At 40.0% G+C, this 20,406-nt stretch overlaps 1 protein-coding gene across 10 annotated transcripts in view; it reads right to left on the bottom strand.

The window, feature by feature from the left end:
- The window catches only part of mpp7a (MAGUK p55 scaffold protein 7a), a 359,286-nt gene that overhangs the window by 120,576 nt on the left and 218,304 nt on the right, over positions 1-20,406 (bottom strand). For all 10 annotated transcript variants that reach the window (XM_052015631.1, XM_052015634.1, XM_052015627.1 and 7 more), the window contains one exon: positions 1,650-1,730. In XM_052015631.1, coding sequence (XP_051871591.1) covers positions 1,650-1,730 — 81 coding nt within the window. The remainder of the gene's footprint in view (positions 1-1,649; positions 1,731-20,406) is intronic.

Below are 20,406 nucleotides of genomic sequence, written 5' to 3'. Positions count from 1 at the left end.
CCCCATTCTCCTGCCTTTTCCCTGTACCTTTGATGCCCATACTAATCAAGAACCTATCAACCTCCGCTTTAAATATACCCAATGACATGGCCTCCAGAGCCGTCTGTGGCAATGAATTCCACAGATCCACCACCCTCTGGTTAAGGAAATTCCTCTTCATCTCTGTTCTAAAGGTATGTTGTTTATTCTGAGGCTCTGACCTCTGGTCCTAGACTCTCCCACTATTGGAAGCATCTTCTCCACGTCCACATGATCCACGCCTTTCAATATTCGGTAGGTTTCAAAGAGATCCCCCCATCATCCTTCTAAACTCCAGGCCCAGAGCCATCATGTGTTAACCCCTTCATTCCCAGGATCATTCTTGTAAACCTCCTCTGGACCCTCTCCAATGCCAGCACATCCTTCCTTAGATATGGGGCCCAAAACTGATCACAATACTCCAAATGTGGTCTGCCCAATGCATTATAAAGCCTTAGCATTACATTCTTGCTTTTATATTCTAGTCCTCTCGAAATGGATGCTAACATTGCATTTGCCTTCCTTACTACTGACTCAACCTACAAGTTAACCTTTAGGGAACCTTGCACCAGGCCTCCCAAGTCCCTCTGCACCTCCGAGTTCTGAATTCGCTCCTCATTTAGAAAATAGTCTATGCCTATATTCCTTCTACCAAAGTGCATGACCGAACACTTCCCTCTGCTCCATCTGCCACTTCTTTGCCCATTCTCCCAACTTGTCCAAGTCCTTCTGCAGACTCCCTGCTTCCTCAACACTACCTGCCCCTCCACCTATCTTTGTATCATCCGCAAACTTGGCGACAAAGCCATCAATTCCGTCATCCAGATCATTAACATATAATGTGAAAAGTAGCGGACCCAACACCGACCCCTGCAGAATACCGGCAGCCAACCAGAGAAGGCCCCCTTTGTTACCACTCTTTGCCTTCTGTCAAATAATTGGCTTGGAGAGAAAAGGATTTCTCAAGAACAAGGGATGAATCAGAAATACTCCAAATCCCTAGTTCATCAGGATTATGAGAGATAAAGAGGTTGCTAATAGTACATCTTCAAATTTAAAATTAAAAATTGCAGATGCTGGAAATCAGAAATAAAAACAATATATGCTGGAAACACTCAGCAGGTCAGGCAGCATCTGTGGAAAGAGGACATCCAAGAGGATCTTAGATCGAGGACATTTCAATCCTTCTTCAGCCAAAAATGTTAACTTTGTTTTTCTTTCCACAGGTGCTGCCTGACTTGCTCAGTGTTTTTAACATATTCTGTTTTGATTTCAAATTTAAAATGTTATTTTCCCTAGCGTCAGTACAAAGACTTTTGAGGCTAAATGGGTTACTTGAAGCAGAAATGTACAATGATAGCAAACTACTAAATTACATTTTTTAGATACCATTCTACTCAATTCACAGAAAGTATAAACTAAAAAACTTACATTAATGCTTTAAGTTCACAGACTCTATTTAAGTTTCACAACTGTCACAAGCTGAAGGAGATTTGAAAGTTCAAAAATGCATCTTTGGGGTTGATTCAAATTTTAATTTTGCAACCCTTGCCTGTGTCCAACCACCTGCAGCAATAAAACTCAAAAAGATTACCTATCTTTTAATGCTCATACAAGTAACATACCCTCACCTTGAGATGCGGATGTGTTAGCAGTTTCACCAGTTCTCTGATCTCACTGTTCATTGGTGTGTTGTGCAGATCCTCAGTGAGCTATTAAACAATGAGAAGATATAGAAAACATCAGTTAAATGTTGATCTCACTAGTGCAGCAGTGACATTTGAGAACTGACCTTGTTAAAAGCCATTATTTTCCAGGCTGTTTCAATGACAGACAGCAAAAAGGAAAACAGACCATTAATCTCTGGTTTTTCTAGCCCTCAGTGGAATAGCTTTGGCAGGGTCCTTCAGAGCACTTTATGGTATATAGCAACTCTAAAGCAAGATCAAGATCTAATTTATTAGAAGGCTAAATCTAAGTACTCACTGCACAGAAAAAACTCTTTACATACAAAACATGGGTCTCTGAAGTGCAGCACTAGTCCATGACATTTACTTTGCATTTGGCTCTCAGTGCTATGACAACATCTGTGGACAGGATGCTTTTTAATATCAAAGATCAGTTTGCTATATTCTGCATCAGTCAGGTTGATTAAATGCTGCAACTGAGCAGCATGACACACACTATCTCTATTCTATTAGCACTGGTTCAAAGCATGCAAAGCAAAAGTCAATGCATCTTGTCAATTGTTGTTAACCCATTTTTCACAGCTGGAGTTCACAACACATCTACCATTCAATCTCCACACAGTTAAAATGAACAAGATCCCTTCCTATATAATGTGATAATTTTAGGTTACTTGAGGAATTACTGAACAACTGGCAATGGATTCCTAACAAGCAATTATTTATCCTCGAACAATGTTTTATCAATAGACCCCAGTCATTCCTCAACCTCCGTTTATACTTTTCACTAAACAAATCTGCAGCACCACTGTACTCCATTGCTTATGATTTCCATCTCTAACTACTAGTCAATATTGAACTGCAGGTGCTTTAGTTGATCTGTTTTATGTGATTACCTTGGGCTTGCACCAAAATTCTAACCTTGGCAGCTTATATTTTCATCTACATCCTGCTTCTCCCTTAAATCATTCATAAACGCAAAGCTATCATCTACATGCTTCTAAAACTTTACTGTCTCTGCATTACAACTCTCAATCCCATAATCATTACCTTGTCCTTCAGATCAATACTATGGATACACATTTATTGATTTGGCAAGATCACCTTGCTCAATCATCATCATCTATTCTGTAAAATTATTCAAATTTTCTCACCAGCAGCTCACTCAGGGAAGAATATAACATGTGCCTGGAAATGGCATCAAGACAAATCTCAGTAATTACCAAGGCTGTCCATACCAATCTCTGAAATATTACTTGATCTGATTCAGAACTACTAGTGAAACACTCGCATATAGCATAGTTATTTCCAGGTTTCTCCAACTCTCTTAGCTCCATCTTGCTCCCACAGTTCCACCATACCTGACACCTCTACTGGCTGTGCATCCTCAAATAATGAAATAAAAATACTTCATCCCCTTTCATTCACAACTTTTATACCTTTCTCCATCTGGCCAGCATATGCACCTTGCTCATTTCACTCTGGACCCACATTCCATCCTTACTGGCACATCCTTCAGATGAAATATTCTCCTTAGCCACCCTCCAATGTCAAAAGCACAACAGACAATTGCCAGCTATCATTGCAAGGAACTCCACTTGTACTAGCAAATTATGAAAGATACACTTGGCATCTCTGAAAAGGCTAAAATATTAAAGTTTTCAAACCTCACGTAACTACATTTATTGAAGCTGTGTTAGTCAAAGCTTAAAACACAGTATTCAATGTCAGAACTGGAAGTACCATCAAAAACATCACTTAAAAGATCCCCTACCCAGTTCTCATTGTATTTCCTCTCTCAGTTCCCCATGTTACGGACTCAGTGAAAGTCCCTTTAAGATAGAGAGTGTGTGTGTATATGTGTGTGGGGCGTGCTTACGTCAATAGAAGATAAAGGACGTAATGACGTTGTTGAAGAAGTAAGAAGAAGAAGAAGGAGAGAGAGAGAGAAGGGAGAGAGACACCAGCCTGCTTGTTTTCTCTATCGATGGATGAGAAACAATAACTGTGTTTGCCACTGAAATCCATGTATGGAAGTTGGAAGTAATCCGGTGGAGTTCACTTTGTTGCTGACCTGTAGAAGGAAACAGGTATTTGTATGTGGACGACCACGGTTCGGATGCTTTTCGGGGTGAGGAAGTCACTACCGAGTAAACACTGAAGTGTCGTTTGGGTTCCATCGTGGAACATTTGGATTTCGTATGTACTCTCTCTATGTTTTTCTACATCTACATCTTATCTTCAGACAACGGTGGTTGTTGAAGAAGCCCTTGCTCATGTTTCACCTTATGGCTTGCGGAACTGAACTTTAAGAACCATTCCGGAACTGGGAGTTTTGGACTATGTCACACACACACACGAAGAGTTTAGTTTTGGGGTTAACGTTCGAGGTTTAACATTCTTGAATTCTAACATACTAACATTTTTTTTTAACTTTTATTTTACGTATTATCATAAGTAGTGATTAATAAAATAGTTTTTAACACTGAATCATGCTCAGTGTGTTTTTTTTGTTGCTGGTTTGTGACAAAATTGGGGGCTCGTCCGGGATAGTTCCCAAGGTTAACGAGATTCGTCCGGGATAGTTCCCAAGGTTAACGAGTGTCGTCTGGGATTGTACCCCAGATTGACGAGATTTGTTCGGGATTCAATCCAAAGATTTTTGAGGAAGGTCTGATAAATTCTTTTTAATTGGCTTGTGTGTGTGGAAACCAGCAGCAATGGATATTAAGGCATTTTTGGAGTCACCAACCCAAAAAGGATTGGAGGTGGCGAAAAAGGATGATTTGATAAAGATTGCTACAAGGTTAAACCTTACAGAAGTAAAGCAGTCTATGAGAAAGGCAGATATTCAGAGATTGATAGCTGGCCATTATGTGGAAAAGAAGGTGTTTGAGAAGGAAGTGTTAAAACAGTTTCCTGGCAGTGAAATAGCAATTTCTGAGGCACAGGTGCAGCTGGCAAAGATAGAGGCTGAACGAGAGCAAAATAAATTAGAAGCTGAACGAGAACAAACCCAGTTAAAGATAGAGGCCGAACGAGAGCAAACCCAGTTAAAGATAGAGGCCGAACGAGAGAAATTAGAGGCCGAACAAAAGATAACTCAGATGAAGATAGAGGCTGATCTAGCAATGAAGCAGATGGAATTGAAGAGGATGGAGCTGGATAGTGAGGAAAAGGAGAAACAGAGGCAGCATGAGTTACAAATGAAGCAAGAGAGAGTTTGGAATCTGATTCTGATGATGGTTTTTCAGCCAGTAGGGAGGTTCAATTAGTCCCTCCGTTTGAAGAAGATCAGGTTGATCAGTATTTCCAACATTTTGAAAAGGTTGCTGTGAGTTCAAACTGGCCAAGGAAAGGATGGGCTCTTATGGTACAGAGTGTGATTAAAGGTAAAGCTCAAAAAGCTTATTCTGCTTTGTCTGTTGAGGATGCAGCTGATTATACCAAGGTAAGACAAGCTATTTTGAAGGCCTATGAATTGGTCCCTGAGGCTTATAGACAAAAATTCAGAGACTTGAGGAAATCTGCAGATCAGACTTATATGGAATTTGCCAATGGAAAGAGAATATGTTTTGAACGATGGTGCCTGGCTAAAAATGTAGATGGGGATTATGATAAATTGACAGAATTGATACTAGTGGAAGACTTTAAAAGATGTGTTCCAGCTGAATTAACAACATATTTAAATGAAAAGGCAGTGGAAACTTTACAAGAAACTGCTAGGTTGGCAGATGATTATGCTTTAACCCATAAATCCAAATGGGGACAACCTAAAACCTTTCAAAGGAGTTACAAAGACAATCCAGGTAAACCGGAGATTAAATTGGGAGGTAATCAAAAAGGAAAAGATGAAAAGAAGCCAGGGCTGGAGAAACCTGTTGAGCGTACTTGTTATTACTGTAGGAATCCTGGCCACGTGATATCTAATTGTGCCCTTTTGAAGAAAAAGAAGGAAGCTGGGCCCAATGCTTGCTTTCAGGCAATTAAAAATCAAAAAGGTTCAGGAGATGCTGTTAAAGATCAGTCCTTGCAAGAGGGAAAAGCGGAAAAGTTGGAGGAGGTGAGAAAAGAATTCCGTTCGTATGTATCAGAGGGTTTTGTTTCACTGAATGATGAGTCACCCCAGGTGCCAGTGAAAATTCTTAGAGATACTGGGGCTAGTCAATCTCTCTTGCTGGACAGTGTTTTAAATTTTGGTGAAGAAAGTGACACTGGTGAAGTAAATCTAGTACGAGGCGTTACAGGTGAGACCATGTCTGTCCCTTTTCACAGGGTGATTTTAAAGTCAAAGTTCATAGAAGGACCAGTCGAGATAGGGATAAGACCTAGTTTGCCAGTGGAAGGAGTTTCTTTGTTATTGGGAAATGACCTTGCAGATGGAGAAAGTGATCCTGTGGTACGGTTAACAACCAAACCAAGGATTGATGAGTCTGAGAATGATCCAGATGTTTACCCATCATGTGCGGTGACTCGAGCTAGAGCTAAAGAATTAGTCAAGACAGACAGTCCGATGCAGTCTGATGTGGTTCCTTGTGACAGTCCTAAACAGGAAGAAAATTATGATGCCTTATCTGAGACTTTTCTGTCTTCATTGGAGGATCAACATCCTTATAGTGAGCCTGAATTTAAAGATTTGTCTTTGTCGAGGAAGGATTTTATGGTGGAACAGACAAAGGACCCTGAGTTGACAGAATTGAAAGAAAAAGCTCTCTCATGTGAGGAGATTGAAAAAGTGCCAACTGGATACTATGTCAAAAATGGAGTGTTAATGAGGAAATGGAGACCTCCTCATGTTCCTGTTACTGAGGAATGGGAAGTTATTCATCAGGTTGTTGTTCCAAAAGTTTATAGGGATGAGATTTTAAACCTGGCCCATAGTATGCCTTTGGGTGGTCACTTTGGGGTGAATAAAACTGTAGGGAAGATCTTGAAACAATTCTATTGGCCTGGTTTGAGAAAAGATGTGGTGATGTTTTATCGAACCTGCCACACATGTCAGATGGTAGGTAAACCAAATCAAAAACCCCCTGTGGCTCCTTTGAAACCAATTCCTGCTTTTGGGGAGCCCTTTTCAAAGGTGATTGTGGACTGTGTTGGCCCATTACCAAAGTCTAAGACTGGAAATCAGTATTTGTTAACCATCATGTGTGCCACTTCTAGATTTCCAGAGGCAATACCCCTTAGAAATATTAAGGCCAAGACGGTGTCAAAGGCTCTTGTAAAATTTTTTACCTTGTTTGGTTTGCCAAAAGAAATCCAATCTGATCAAGGTAGTAATTTTATGTCAAAAATTTTTCAACAAATAGTCTATGAGCTGGGAGCAAAGCAGATTGTATCATCTGCATATCACCCAGAATCTCAAGGAGCTCTGGAGAGATTTCATTCTACTCTCAAAAATATGCTGAAGACTTATTGCTTTGAAAATACCAAGGATTGGGACGAAGGTATCCATTTACTTTTGTTTGCCGTTAGAGAATCGATCCAGGAGTCAATAGGATTTAGTCCGTTTGAGCTTGTGTTTGGACATCGGGTGAGAGGACCTTTGGAGTTGTTAAGAGAGCAATGGGTTAATGAGGAAGTTCACTTGAGTCTGTTGGACTATGTCCAAAAATTTAAAACTCGGTTGGAAAGAGTCTGCCAGCTAGCGAGAGAGAATCTGAAAACAAGCCAGATAAGAATGAAGACATATTTTGATAGACGTGCTCGGCCTAGGACATTCGCAGTGGGGCAAAAGGTATTGGTATTTTTCCCTAGCCAAAATAATCCCTTGCAAGCTCGTTTTTCTGGACCCTATGTTATTGAATCTCGAGTGACTGATCTAACATATATAATCAAAACACCAGATAGACGCAAGAAAACACAACTCTGTCATGTAAACATGCTAAAACCTTATTATGAGAGGGATTCAGTTGTGGCCTTGGTGGATGATGTAAAGGTTGTTTCTAGAATGCCTGATGTTGATGTTGAGGAAGGCCAATTTAGACCAAATATTGTTCCATCAAAACTAAAAAACCAAAATATCATGGAGAACCTTGAAATGAAGTTGGACCATTTACAAGTTTCACAAAAACAACAGATGAGAGAATTAATTTTAAAATTTAAAAATCTGTTCCCAGATGTTCCAAACAGAACATCGATAATTACCCATGATGTTGATGTTGGGGATGCAAAACCAATCAAACAACACCCATATCGAATGAATGTGGAAAAAAGTAAACTTGTTGATCAGGAAATAAAATACATGTTGGAAAATGATATTATTAGACATTCTACTTCAAATTGGAGTTCGCCCTGTGTTATTGTACCTAAACCTGATGGAACTGTTAGATTTTGCACAGATTACAGGAAAGTGAATGCTGTAACAAAGTCAGATGCTTACCCTATTCCTAGGGTGGATGATTGCATAGACAGAGTGGGAAAGGCAAAATTTCTTACAAAGATTGACCTATTAAAAGGGTACTGGTGTGTTCCATTAACAGATAGAGGAAGGGAAATTTCAGCCTTTGTAACCCCTTCTGGATTGTATGAATACAATGTTTTGCCATTTGGAATGAAAAATGCTCCGGCAACATTTCAAAGAATGATTAATTCGGTGATTCATGGGTTAAAACATACAGATGCCTACATTGACGACTTAGTGACTGGGAATGATACATGGGAGGATCACATCTCTGCGTTAGAAAGGTTGTTTGAAAGACTTTCCAAGGCTAACCTTACAGTTAACTTGGCTAAAAGTGAATTTGGCCATGCCACTGTGACGTATCTTGGTTATGTTGTAGGTCAAGGCAAGCAAGCTCCTGTTCAGGCAAAAGTTCAAGCAATATCTGAGTTCCCTATTCCCACAGGTACGAGGACTGTTAGAAGATTTTTGGGAATGGTTGGATATTACCGAAAATTTTGTAAAAATTTTGCTGATATTGCTCTTCCCCTAACTAATCTTCTGAAGAAGGGAGTAAAGTTTGTTTGGACAGATTCTTGTCAAGAAGCATTTAAGAAGCTGAAAGCCATTTTATGCTACCATCCTGTGCTCAAAACACCTGACTTTGAAAAGCCATTTTCATTAGCAGTAGATGCCAGTGATGAAGCTGCAGGAGCTGTGTTGTTGCAGAAGGGTGACCTTGATGATATTGACCATCCTGTAGCTTACTTTTCAAAGAAATTTAATGAGCATCAAAAGAATTATTCCACCATAGAGAAAGAATTACTGTCGCTTGTTTTAGCCTTGCAACATTTCAGTGTATATGTTTGCACCGCTCAGAAACCATTGACTGTGTATACAGATCATAACCCATTGGTGTTTCTGAGCCGAGTCAAAAACAAGAACAGAAGGCTGTTAAACTGGAGTTTAATTTTGTAAGAGTTTGATCTCATGATAACTCACATTAAAGGCAAAGATAATGTGATTGCTGATTGTCTTTCCCGATGTTAAATGGGAAACATGTATCTGTACTAATCTGATAGTCTGTAGTTGTGTAGCTTGATAATTATTAACATTACTAACTGTATGTGCGGTTAAATTTTTCTTGGGAAAAATTTTTTTTAGGTGGGAGGTGTTACGGACTCAGTGAAAGTCCCTTTAAGATAGAGAGTGTGTGTGTATATGTGTGTGGGGCGTGCTTACGTCAATAGAAGATAAAGGACGTAATGACGTTGTTGAAGAAGTAAGAAGAAGAAGAAGGAGAGAGAGAGAGAAGGGAGAGAGACACCAGCCTGCTTGTTTTCTCTATCGATGGATGAGAAACAATAACTGTGTTTGCCACTGAAATCCATGTATGGAAGTTGGAAGTAATCCGGTGGAGTTCACTTTGTTGCTGACCTGTAGAAGGAAACAGGTATTTGTATGTGGACGACCACGGTTCGGATGCTTTTCGGGGTGAGGAAGTCACTACCGAGTAAACACTGAAGTGTCGTTTGGGTTCCATCGTGGAACATTTGGATTTCGTATGTACTCTCTCTATGTTTTTCTACATCTACATCTTATCTTCAGACAACGGTGGTTGTTGAAGAAGCCCTTGCTCATGTTTCACCTTATGGCTTGCGGAACTGAACTTTAAGAACCATTCCGGAACTGGGAGTTTTGGACTATGTCACACACACACACGAAGAGTTTAGTTTTGGGGTTAACGTTCGAGGTTTAACATTCTTGAATTCTAACATACTAACATTTTTTTTTAACTTTTATTTTACGTATTATCATAAGTAGTGATTAATAAAATAGTTTTTAACACTGAATCATGCTCAGTGTGTTTTTTTTGTTGCTGGTTTGTGACAAAATTGGGGGCTCGTCCGGGATAGTTCCCAAGGTTAACGAGATTCGTCCGGGATAGTTCCCAAGGTTAACGAGTGTCGTCTGGGATTGTACCCCAGATTGACGAGATTTGTTCGGGATTCAATCCAAAGATTTTTGAGGAAGGTCTGATAAATTCTTTTTAATTGGCTTGTGTGTGTGGAAACCAGCAGCAATGGATATTAAGGCATTTTTGGAGTCACCAACCCAAAAAGGATTGGAGGTGGCGAAAAAGGATGATTTGATAAAGATTGCTACAAGGTTAAACCTTACAGAAGTAAAGCAGTCTATGAGAAAGGCAGATATTCAGAGATTGATAGCTGGCCATTATGTGGAAAAGAAGGTGTTTGAGAAGGAAGTGTTAAAACAGTTTATTTTACATATTATCATAAGTAGTGATTAATAAAATAGTTTTTAACACTGAATCATGCTCAGTGTGTTTCTTTTGTTGCTGGTTTGTGACACCCACAGCACTTCAGCATTCATTACATCCACAACATCCTTCTCCATCAATCCAAATTACTCTCCTCCTAACCTCCTCCTGGAACAACCAAGTTGATAAATCACTTTCTAACCTCAGATGTTATCTTCCTCCCCTTCAAAAATGCTAGAATCATACTTTTCCTCAACAAAGCACCAGTCTTTGCAAATCACAGCCCCATTTTCAATTTCATTTGCTTTGCCTGATTCATTGAACAAGCTGTTGCCTCTCAAAACATTTGCAATCTGTCTCACAACTCTATTTTGAACCGACCAGATCAGCTTTAATTCCTGAAACACCATTGAAAGAGGTTTCAATGAACGTCACAAAGTACAAATTGACCAAGGTTAATCATTCATCCTCATGCTTCTTGAGCAGACTGCAGCTTTCAGCTCAGATGACCATTCCATTTTCCCTTGTCCATTCATCCCACTCATACAGCCTGATCTCCAGAGTCCTTCAAATATCTATCCTTGGACTCCGACATCAGCCTACCCTTGGCGGCATCATCCAAAAGTACATCATATTTCACATGTGAAGACAATTTACCTCATAACCACTCTTGATTTTGCCACTGCCTCTAATTCATCACATTCCTTGTCCAATGTCAGCACGGTTGATCAAAATATTGCTTCAGTTAAATGTGAAGAATAAATCCATAGTTTGAACCCCGCCATGTGCTCAAGTATAAGCCTCCAGTTCCATTGCTCTTCCAGGCAATTTTCAACCCATTTATCCAAAACTTTGATCTTTTTATCCTACACCTTTTCACCCATTACTTTTACTGACCTACAGAACTCCCATTGCACAAACACATGAATTTCAAAATTCTTAAGGATAAAATCTCCTAACGGTCTCAATCTACCTACATACAGAATCCCCACTATTCTGACAGAATCAAATTCCAGATTCTAGGTTAGAAATGTTCCAGCTTTGGCAGTCAAGGACCTAGTATTATGGAATTTTCTCCAAAATCTGTGTCCATGTTTCCTGCTTTTAGGTGCTCCTTTAAACTTCCCCTTTCATAAACATTTGTGTCAGCTGTTCTAATAACCTTTAATATAGTTTATGTCAAAATTTTATTTGATAATACTCCTTTAAGTGACACTGATTTATTTTATTTGAGACAATACATAAATACTCCTGGAGCATTGATTCCCTGATCAAGCCTTTTCCAAGCTTTATTTATGTAGGAGGGGAGGAAGTCACAATTATATTAGTTAAAACGCATACAAATATGATGCAGTTTGATGGCAAAGCAATAGCTAATGTCATAAAGCATATCTGTGATCATGAAATCTGCTCCTTTAATCCAATTCAACATCCTAAATATATGTCTGCTAAGCCTCTCATAGATAAGAGTAAAGCATTTATGAGTTTGCTCTGACAAAAGATGTAACCTGGTATTGAGTTTCACAATCCATTAAAGAGCTGTAAAGAAAAACTTGATGCGTTGACCAGGTTTTGATTTTTTTCATCCACAATATTTAAACAATCAGGGGAAAAAATATCAAAACCTGGTCAATGCATCATTTCCATTTCATATTCTGGTATAGATTACACACATCTCTAACAGATTAACACAACTTCAATACAAATTTAAAATTTGATCTAAACCTGTAAGTAGCATTCTTACTCTCTCCCCCTATCCAAGAGAGAAGTCAGAAGAGCTGGTGAGGCACTGTGAGGGTGAAGGCTTCCTACATCATTTGCAGGAACATTTACATGTTGACATACAAGTAAGTGTTGAGAATGGATAAAGTAGTGAAACACAGCCAATATTACATTTTAATATTTTTTAAATAAACCGACTAGTAATGTACACAGACTAAGGATAAAAGTTTTGCTGATGCTGTTTCGTTAGGACACAGGATACACTGTATTACATACATTGGGGGGAAGGGGGAAGGGAAATTAACCCAAATTAGGTCATCAATCCTCATTTTTTGATTTGTTTATATTACCACTGTGCACTCAACTTTGGCAAACAGCTTATTTTTCAAGCCAATAAAAACCAATTCCATGGCAGGCAAGTGGTGCATGTGTTGTCACCATGACCAACTAAATTATACTATGAAATTAATAGATGTCAGTTTAATTTTGCACAAAAATGTAAAATAAATTTGTCTTGCCCTCTCATTTTCTGATCATCAGACTCATTCCATCTTGACTTGTCTTCCATTCACTCTGCCCCCTAAATCTTCTCATTGCCAACACCGCTCTGTGGTAATTCCTTTTATTTTCTTCATCTTTTACACTTAAAAAACTCTCACATAATAAATGCTGCTCTCTGTGCACCTCTCTCACTGCATGCTCAGCACTATGGCTTTCACACTCTTTCCATCTCAGTAGTCTACATTTAGTGGGTTTGGTGGCGCCAGCAGTTCCCCAATCCATCACACTTGCACACAGATTTTCTATGGGTTTTTGGACTGGAAATCCCTGCCAGCAAATGATCAAGAAGAAAACCACGCAAGCAAATGAATATCTCCTCACCAATCAAACAATTGTTGAATATTAGTATAATGACAGAACCAGGAAATCCACACATCATATTTAGTGTCAAGTCAAGAACGGAAAACAAAATAAGGAGGGAGAGGGAGGGAGGGAGGGAGAGGGAGGGAGGGAGGGAGGGAGGGAGGGAGGGAGGGAGAGAGAGAGAGAGAAAGAGAGAGAGAGAGAGAGAGAGAGAGAGAGAGAGAGAGAGAGACAGAGAGAAAAAAGTCAAATTTTATTTGGACTTCTTAAAAAAACTCTCACATAATAATAAAAATCTATGAAAATGAGAGACCACGCTCGTTAAAATTCGTTTCTGGTGCCAGGGAGATTGTTTGGCCTTATGTCATGAAAAGGAACTTACAGAGCAATAGGCAAGCCCCAACGTTTTTGGCAAGCTTTATGCTCATTAGTTAAGTGCAGAAGCTTTGTCTCCTGGCAGGATCCCACCTTCACACGTAGCACGGCACTTTCCAATTTATGAATTTTATTGTGCTTATTTGACGGCTGTTTGTTGATGCAAATTTATTCATTAACGAAGATGAGAGCTGTTAGCTTCAGGATTATTTTCAGTAAAGCCTGCTGGTCTTTTGAAATTGTGCATTACTCAAACTTCATTTTCCTCTTGTTATCTAGAAATCAAGAAGCAAACAAGGAGTTCCAAACCTGAAACACTCTAATTATGTGCGTCCTTTTTAGGGGCAAAAGCTGATGCCTGCGCTCTCTTGCCTTGGTACGAGGAAGTGAGGTATGAGATTGTAGTTTATGGTGGAAAATGTAGAGATTTTGAGTTCACATTCAGTTTAAACAGGAACAAAAATTTGTACCTCAATAGTGAACATGCAGGAACACTCTTGGTGATTATCAATCAAACATTATATACACAGGAATGAGAGAGATCAATTACTAATTGTTCTTATAATAAATAATGAAGTACAACTCTATTAGTTAAATTATGAATGCCCAAAATAATCTCAGCAATCATTAATATGTATGAGAAAGAAATTAACAATGTTGCCATTTTTACAAGTATATCAACTGTTTATTCACCACTTTGATCACTTAAGAATATCCTTTTATTGGTGTTAAGACAGAATGAAAAAGCAAAGTGCTGGCCATTACTATGCCAACCTGGATTGAGTAGAAGGAAAGCTAGTACACTGATGAAAGGATGCAAGCAGAGCTGGAGATTTTGCAGGCTGTCTCAGTACGTAAAAAGAAAATGAATTGGGCCAGAACTCCAAAACAAAATGATGCAAACGCTGGAAATCTGAACGAGAAACAGATAGGCTTATAATGCTGTGCAGGTGAGGCAGCACCTGTGAAGAAAGAAACAGCATTTAAATTTCAGGTGCATGAGCCGCCTCAGATTCTGAATTACCTGGAGCCAGTATTGAGAAAAGTGAGGGGATAGCTGCTTGATAACTGAGAGGTCAGGACAAATGCCAAATGGAACTTCAAAGGAGAAGAATTCTGAAAGCTGAAAATGTGAAATATTTCTGTTCCAACCCATGCAATAGATCTGACTAAATGAAACATCATGGACCAATTAATATTGGAGATACAATATAACAATATATTATGACAAAATTACATTTATACAGCATTGCACAACTCAGACACTAGAACCGAAAAAAATACAAACTTCCAAAACAAAAATGCATATGCTTTTATGGTACCATTTTGAATTGTACTCCATTTGGAAAACTCAAAGTAATACTATAAGACCAACAGATTCTCTAATCCTGCATAACACAATCAATCTCTCATTCAGAACTAACAAATTGCAAATCACAAGTTAAATATTGTCTCCCAAGCTACCGCCATTTTACAATGCTGCCCTCTGACAATAAAGGTTCACAGTGAGACTCTGGAAAATGTCGATCACTTCTCGTAAAGTAGAAGCCACCTTTCTGCAAAGATAGAAAATGATGATAAAATTCACCATTACCTTCAATATGCCAGTACAGCCTTTGGTCAAATGAGCATGGTCTAATGGGCAGCAATGAGCCCTTTCCTCAAGTATTCTTCTGACTCATGGACTAACTACACCAGGTGCCTCAAAGCATTGGAAAGATACCACCACCAGTGTCTCTATACAATCCTCTAAATCCATTGATAAAGGAACACACATCAATGTCCTCTCCCAGGCCACCAACACCAGCACTGACCAAATAACACTCAATCGGCTCTGTTGGGCAGGCCAGTTCATTTGCATGTCCAATGCCAAACTCCCAAAACAGATACCTTCACCTGAGCTCTGTCACTGGAAGAGATTATCAGGTAGTCACAGAAACAGGTTGACGAATCTGCTCAAGTCTTTTTGGAAATGTGATAGAACCCCACTTATTCTTGGGACTCCCTGACCCAGGACCGCTCAAAGTGAAGGAGCATTTGGATGGTATTAAGATCCTCGAGTTGATGCATCAGGAACACACAGATGCCTCGCATAAACAGCAGAAGGAAGACTCCACCTGAAACTACCCATCCACCTGTCTCATCCCATCATCACCTCCTGCTCCACTTTTTGGACAGTCTACAATTCCTACAGTGACCTCATTAGTTACCTCAGAACCCACAAAACCAGAATGGAAACAAATCATCACTGTTCTCAAGGGAATGCTTAAGAAGAAGAATTATACATCTGCTGTCTATACCTTGCACTTTTGCAACTAAACCCATGAATTAACTCTTCTATCATATCAAGATCACTCAAGGAATGTAGGAACAGTTTGCTCAAAATAGATTTCAGCTTAGCAACTCATTGTTGGAAGCATTTCTGATCTAATACCTTGCTTTCTACTTGTCCTGAAAAATAGACCTCAATTGAGCAAATGGACTCCCTGTAAGTGATCTTTCAAAATCATCGAATGGTAACCGAACAGAAGGAAACCATTCATCCCTTGGGAGTCCACACAGATCTCTGATACAGCATTGCACCTATTCATACATCCCACCTTTCCCCGCAGGCTGGCAAATATTTTAAATCTTTCAAGTTCTAATACAATCCCTGTTGAAAGCCAGGACTGAATCTGTCTCTACTGCATGTCAGGCAATGCATTCCAGATGCTCACCGGTTTCTGAATATCAAAAAAATCTTCATCACCTTGGATTCTTTAGCATGTCATATTAAATCTGTATCCTTGGATTCTCATCCATTATACTAATGGGAACAACTTCTATCATCTGCTCTGTAAAGGTCATTTATTATGTTGATCATCACTATCACAGCTCCTTTATTTTTAAACACTGATTTCTCAAAAATTTGAAATCTTACATTATGTCCCATGTAAATCTCTCACGCAACTCCCACCCCAACACGAATATATTCAGTCTCATGAAACTTTCTTTGTAATTCACTGTCAGCCTGGGCTCATTCATGATATTCTAGCTTGTCAGAAAATTGTGAATTCAACTGGAGACTGCACTTCTGTAGGAGTACTGTAATGTGGGTGTTTTTTTTATTTGGTGAAACATGAAACTTAAGCACCATCCACCTCCACAGCTGGATGTGAAAGACCCCATAGCGCTTTCTGAAGAGGAACATGGGATTTCTTAGTTTTCAATCCAACACATTCCCTTACCTGAAAGTACCAAGAACAGATTAACTCATTGTTGTTGAAGAGTATGCTGTGCACAAATTGACTGCAAGATTTGCCAATAAAAACTACAGGTAACATATATAGAGAGTAAATCACTGACTATAAAGTGCTTTGGGAAAAGAGCTATAAATGACAAGTAATTATTTCACCACTTAAAACTTGGAATCACCTTGGACCTGCACAAACTCTTTCCACTGCTACCTACGTATCGGATGTCAAAATGAACAATCGACTGTTGCACAAACTAGGGCATTTGTAGAACCTCTTGATGAAAGACAGGTTTGTCTCTGAAAGAAAGGAAAGCTTCATTTATTTTGTGTCTTTCTTGGCTTCAGGTCATTCCAAAGCCCCCTAAAGTCATGACAAGTGTACTTAGATGGAATGGTTTTCCGATAACAGATGACAAGTCAGTTGGAACAGGGTACCGGATCCCTACTTGCTCTTTTAGCCACTATTTAAGCAGCTGGGCCAACTGAGTTACAAGTCAATGATAATGGATGTTAATAGTTGGGAACTCGGCAGTGGTGATGCCCTTGTGGGAGATGCTCACTGCCTTACATTTCTGTAGCAGGAATGTTACTTGTGACATCAATTATTCGCCCACGCCTGATCTTGCTACATGCCAGCCTGGACTGCTTAATTTTCTGAAGAGTTGTGAATGGAACTGAACACTGTGCAATCATCAGCAAGCATCCCCACTTTTGACCTTATGATGGAAGGGAGGTAATGGATGAAGCAGCTGAAGACGGTTGGATGTTGGACTCCCTCCCAAAGAACTCCTGCAGTGATGCTGTGTGACTGGGATGATTGAATTCCAACAAACACTGGAACTTTGCTTTGTGTGAGTTATGACCAAACAATTTTCCCAATTGTTTTTTTGTAATCTAGTTACTTTACTTAAGATACTAAGAGCCTCACTTGAAAATGCTGAAGTATCTTCTTGTTTCATATTCTATCGCAACAAAATATATGATTACAATATTTGTTTCTTTCCAAGAGTCATGCTGTTCTCCTCAATTTTGCTGCACATTAGAATTTATTTTACCAAGGTAAAAGATTTCAAATTGCATGTTTTAATAATCTGTTGTACTCTCAGTCAATGTATCTGTAATATAAATCAACATGAGAAGTGGAAAAATCTCCTAATACGCAAAGCCTTTGAACATTTTTAGAGAAGTATTTTCAGTAAGGAACTATAAAATTTCATAAAAGCCAACTGGGCTTGAGTAAACTGTGCAATCAGTTAGGAAATTTCCAGTTTCAATCATGGTGCTAAGTAAGTAGATTTCATCCAAGCAGCCCGTGGAGATACAGTGTGGACTTAATAACCACAGACAGAAGGGGCTAGGTTGGTTGGTTGGGGGAAAAGGGTGAAGGAAGGGCATAGGGATGGGGTCAGGAAAGTTAATGAAGAGATGAGATAACAACCATAAACAAGATAGCCTTTTGCACTTTGTCAGAAAAGACAAAGATCAAATAGAGACAAAGTGTTAGAAACTCAGTGGGTGAAGCAGCATCAGTGGAAAAAGAAACAGTTAATATTTCAGGTCCAGAAACCTGGGTCAGAATTGGCAAAGAGAGCAAAAGAAATCAGTTTTCGGTGGCAGAGAAGGTGAGAGAGAGATGGGTAGAAGAAGGGAAATCCCTTTCTCATTTGGTGAGAATGAATGGGTTAATGAGGGCAGCATGCCTCTGTCTGTGTGTTATGTGTTAATAGTGAAAGTGTAAGACTGCCCAGCAGCCAAATGATACTAAGAAAGAAAAACTAAGCCAAAATAATGAGAGGCAGAGTGGCCAATTCTGATATAGGAGGAAAGTAGTTACCGAAGTTGAAGAATTCTATATCAACTCTAGAAGGCTGCAACATGCTGAGATGGAAATGAGCTATTGTTCTTTAACTTACATTGGCCTCATTGTACCAATGCAGAAGGCCACTAAGAGGTCAGAGTGGGAACAGGATGGTGAATTAACGCGGCAGGCTCAGGGTCACCACTGCAGACTAATACATGTGCTCCAGAAGGTGATCACCTAATCTGCATTTGGTTTCTCTAGTGTAGAGGAGATCACATTGTGGATACCGAATGCGGTACTCTATTGGGAAAAGTGCAAGTGACAGACCTATAGGGTACTGGATGGTGGGAAGGGGCAGATTTTGCATCTCCTGTCATTGCATGCAAAAGTAATAGGTGGGGATGGAAGAGCAGACCAGGGAGTTGTGAAGAGAGGGATTCCTTAGAAATGCTGAAAGGTGAGGGGAGGGGAATATGTGTCTAGTGATGGAAATTATGAAAGATGATCCATTGAATGTGGACGTTGCTGGGTGGAAGCTCAGTACCAGGAAAATATTGGAGACACAAGAGACTGCACATGCTGGAATTTGGAACAAAAAAAAGCTGCTGGAAGAACTCAGTGGGTCAGGCAGCATCTGTGTGGTCGACGTTATGGGTCGAGATTCTGCATTAGGACTGAGATTATAGATTGAAGATAACTGGTATAAAGAGGTGAGGGGGAAGATGGCTGTCAGGTAATAGGTGGAACCAGGCGAGGTGAGGGATATTGGGCAGATGGAGCCAGGTGGGGAAAGGGTGGGGGGCTGTTCAGAGACAGAGGCTGGTGATGATAGGTGGGAACAGAAAAGAAAAAATATCCAGTTGCATGTCATTTCAACTCCCCTTCCCTTTCCCATACAAACCTAACTGTCCTCTGCCTTCTCCACTGCCATGGAGAGGTCAAACGCAAACTAGAACAACACCGCATATTCCACTTGGGTAGCCTACCACCCAATGGTATGAACACTGAATTTTTCAGTTTTAGGTAGGCCACATCCCTGGTGTTCTTTTCCAGTCCTACTGGTAAGATAAGATATCTTTGTTAGTCACGTGTACATCGAAACACACAGTGAAATGCATCTTTTGCGTAGAGTGTTCTGGGGGCAACCTGCAAGTGTCGCCATGCTTCTGGCGCCAACATAGCATGCCCACAACTTCCTAACCTGTATGTCTTTTGGAATGTGGGAGGGAACCCGAGCACCCGGAGGAAACCTGCGCAGACACAGGGAGAACGAAGAAATTCATTACAGACAGGTCGGTTGCCTCTTCCTTTGTTCACCTTTTCCATCCTTCCTCTGTTCACCTTTTCCATCCTTCCTCCTGCCACCCGTTACCTAGATTTGTTACCTCCTCCACCTGATCCCACTTGCCCATTACCCCAATACCTACCCACCTTGGCCTAATTTTCCTATCCTCACCCCCATCTGGGTCCATTTGCCTATTGTTACTCCCTTATCTGGTTCCACATCAGGTTCCAGCCTCTGCCTCTGCCTTCTCCCTCCCCTTTCAGCTCCATTTGCTCATTTATTTTTTACCCTTATGTTTCCACCTATCTTCCTCCAGCCTCTGTCTCTAAACTCTCTCTCCTTCTCCCCACCTGGCTCCATCTGCCCATCATAACCCTATTCCTCCAACAGTTTTTTTAGCAACAGGAGAATACTGTTCTTGATCTGTCCAGGAAGAGAGGGGGGTGAGAAACAGATGAGATGTGTTCAAGGGCTCCGTCCACTATGGTAGAGGGGAATCCACAGTTCAGGAAGAAGGAAGACATTTCAGAGGCACCTGTGAGCAATGTCTCATCACCATAGCAAATGTGACAGTGATAAGAAGAACTAAAAGAATGGAATGGAGTCCTTACAGAATGCAGGCTGGGAAGCAGTATAGTCAGGATAACTGGGAGTCCGTGGGCTTGAAGTGGATATTGATAACTCACCATCCCCACAGATGGAGAGATATAGAAATGGAAGAGACAGATGAACCATGTGAAGTTGAGGGCAGGATGGAA

The sequence above is a fragment of the Pristis pectinata genome, chromosome 5 (assembly GCF_009764475.1).
Source record: "Pristis pectinata isolate sPriPec2 chromosome 5, sPriPec2.1.pri, whole genome shotgun sequence".
Taxonomy (NCBI): domain Eukaryota; kingdom Metazoa; phylum Chordata; class Chondrichthyes; order Rhinopristiformes; family Pristidae; genus Pristis; species Pristis pectinata.
The sequence above is the reverse complement of the archived record's forward strand: the minus strand, read 5'-3'. Positions and strand labels throughout refer to the sequence as shown.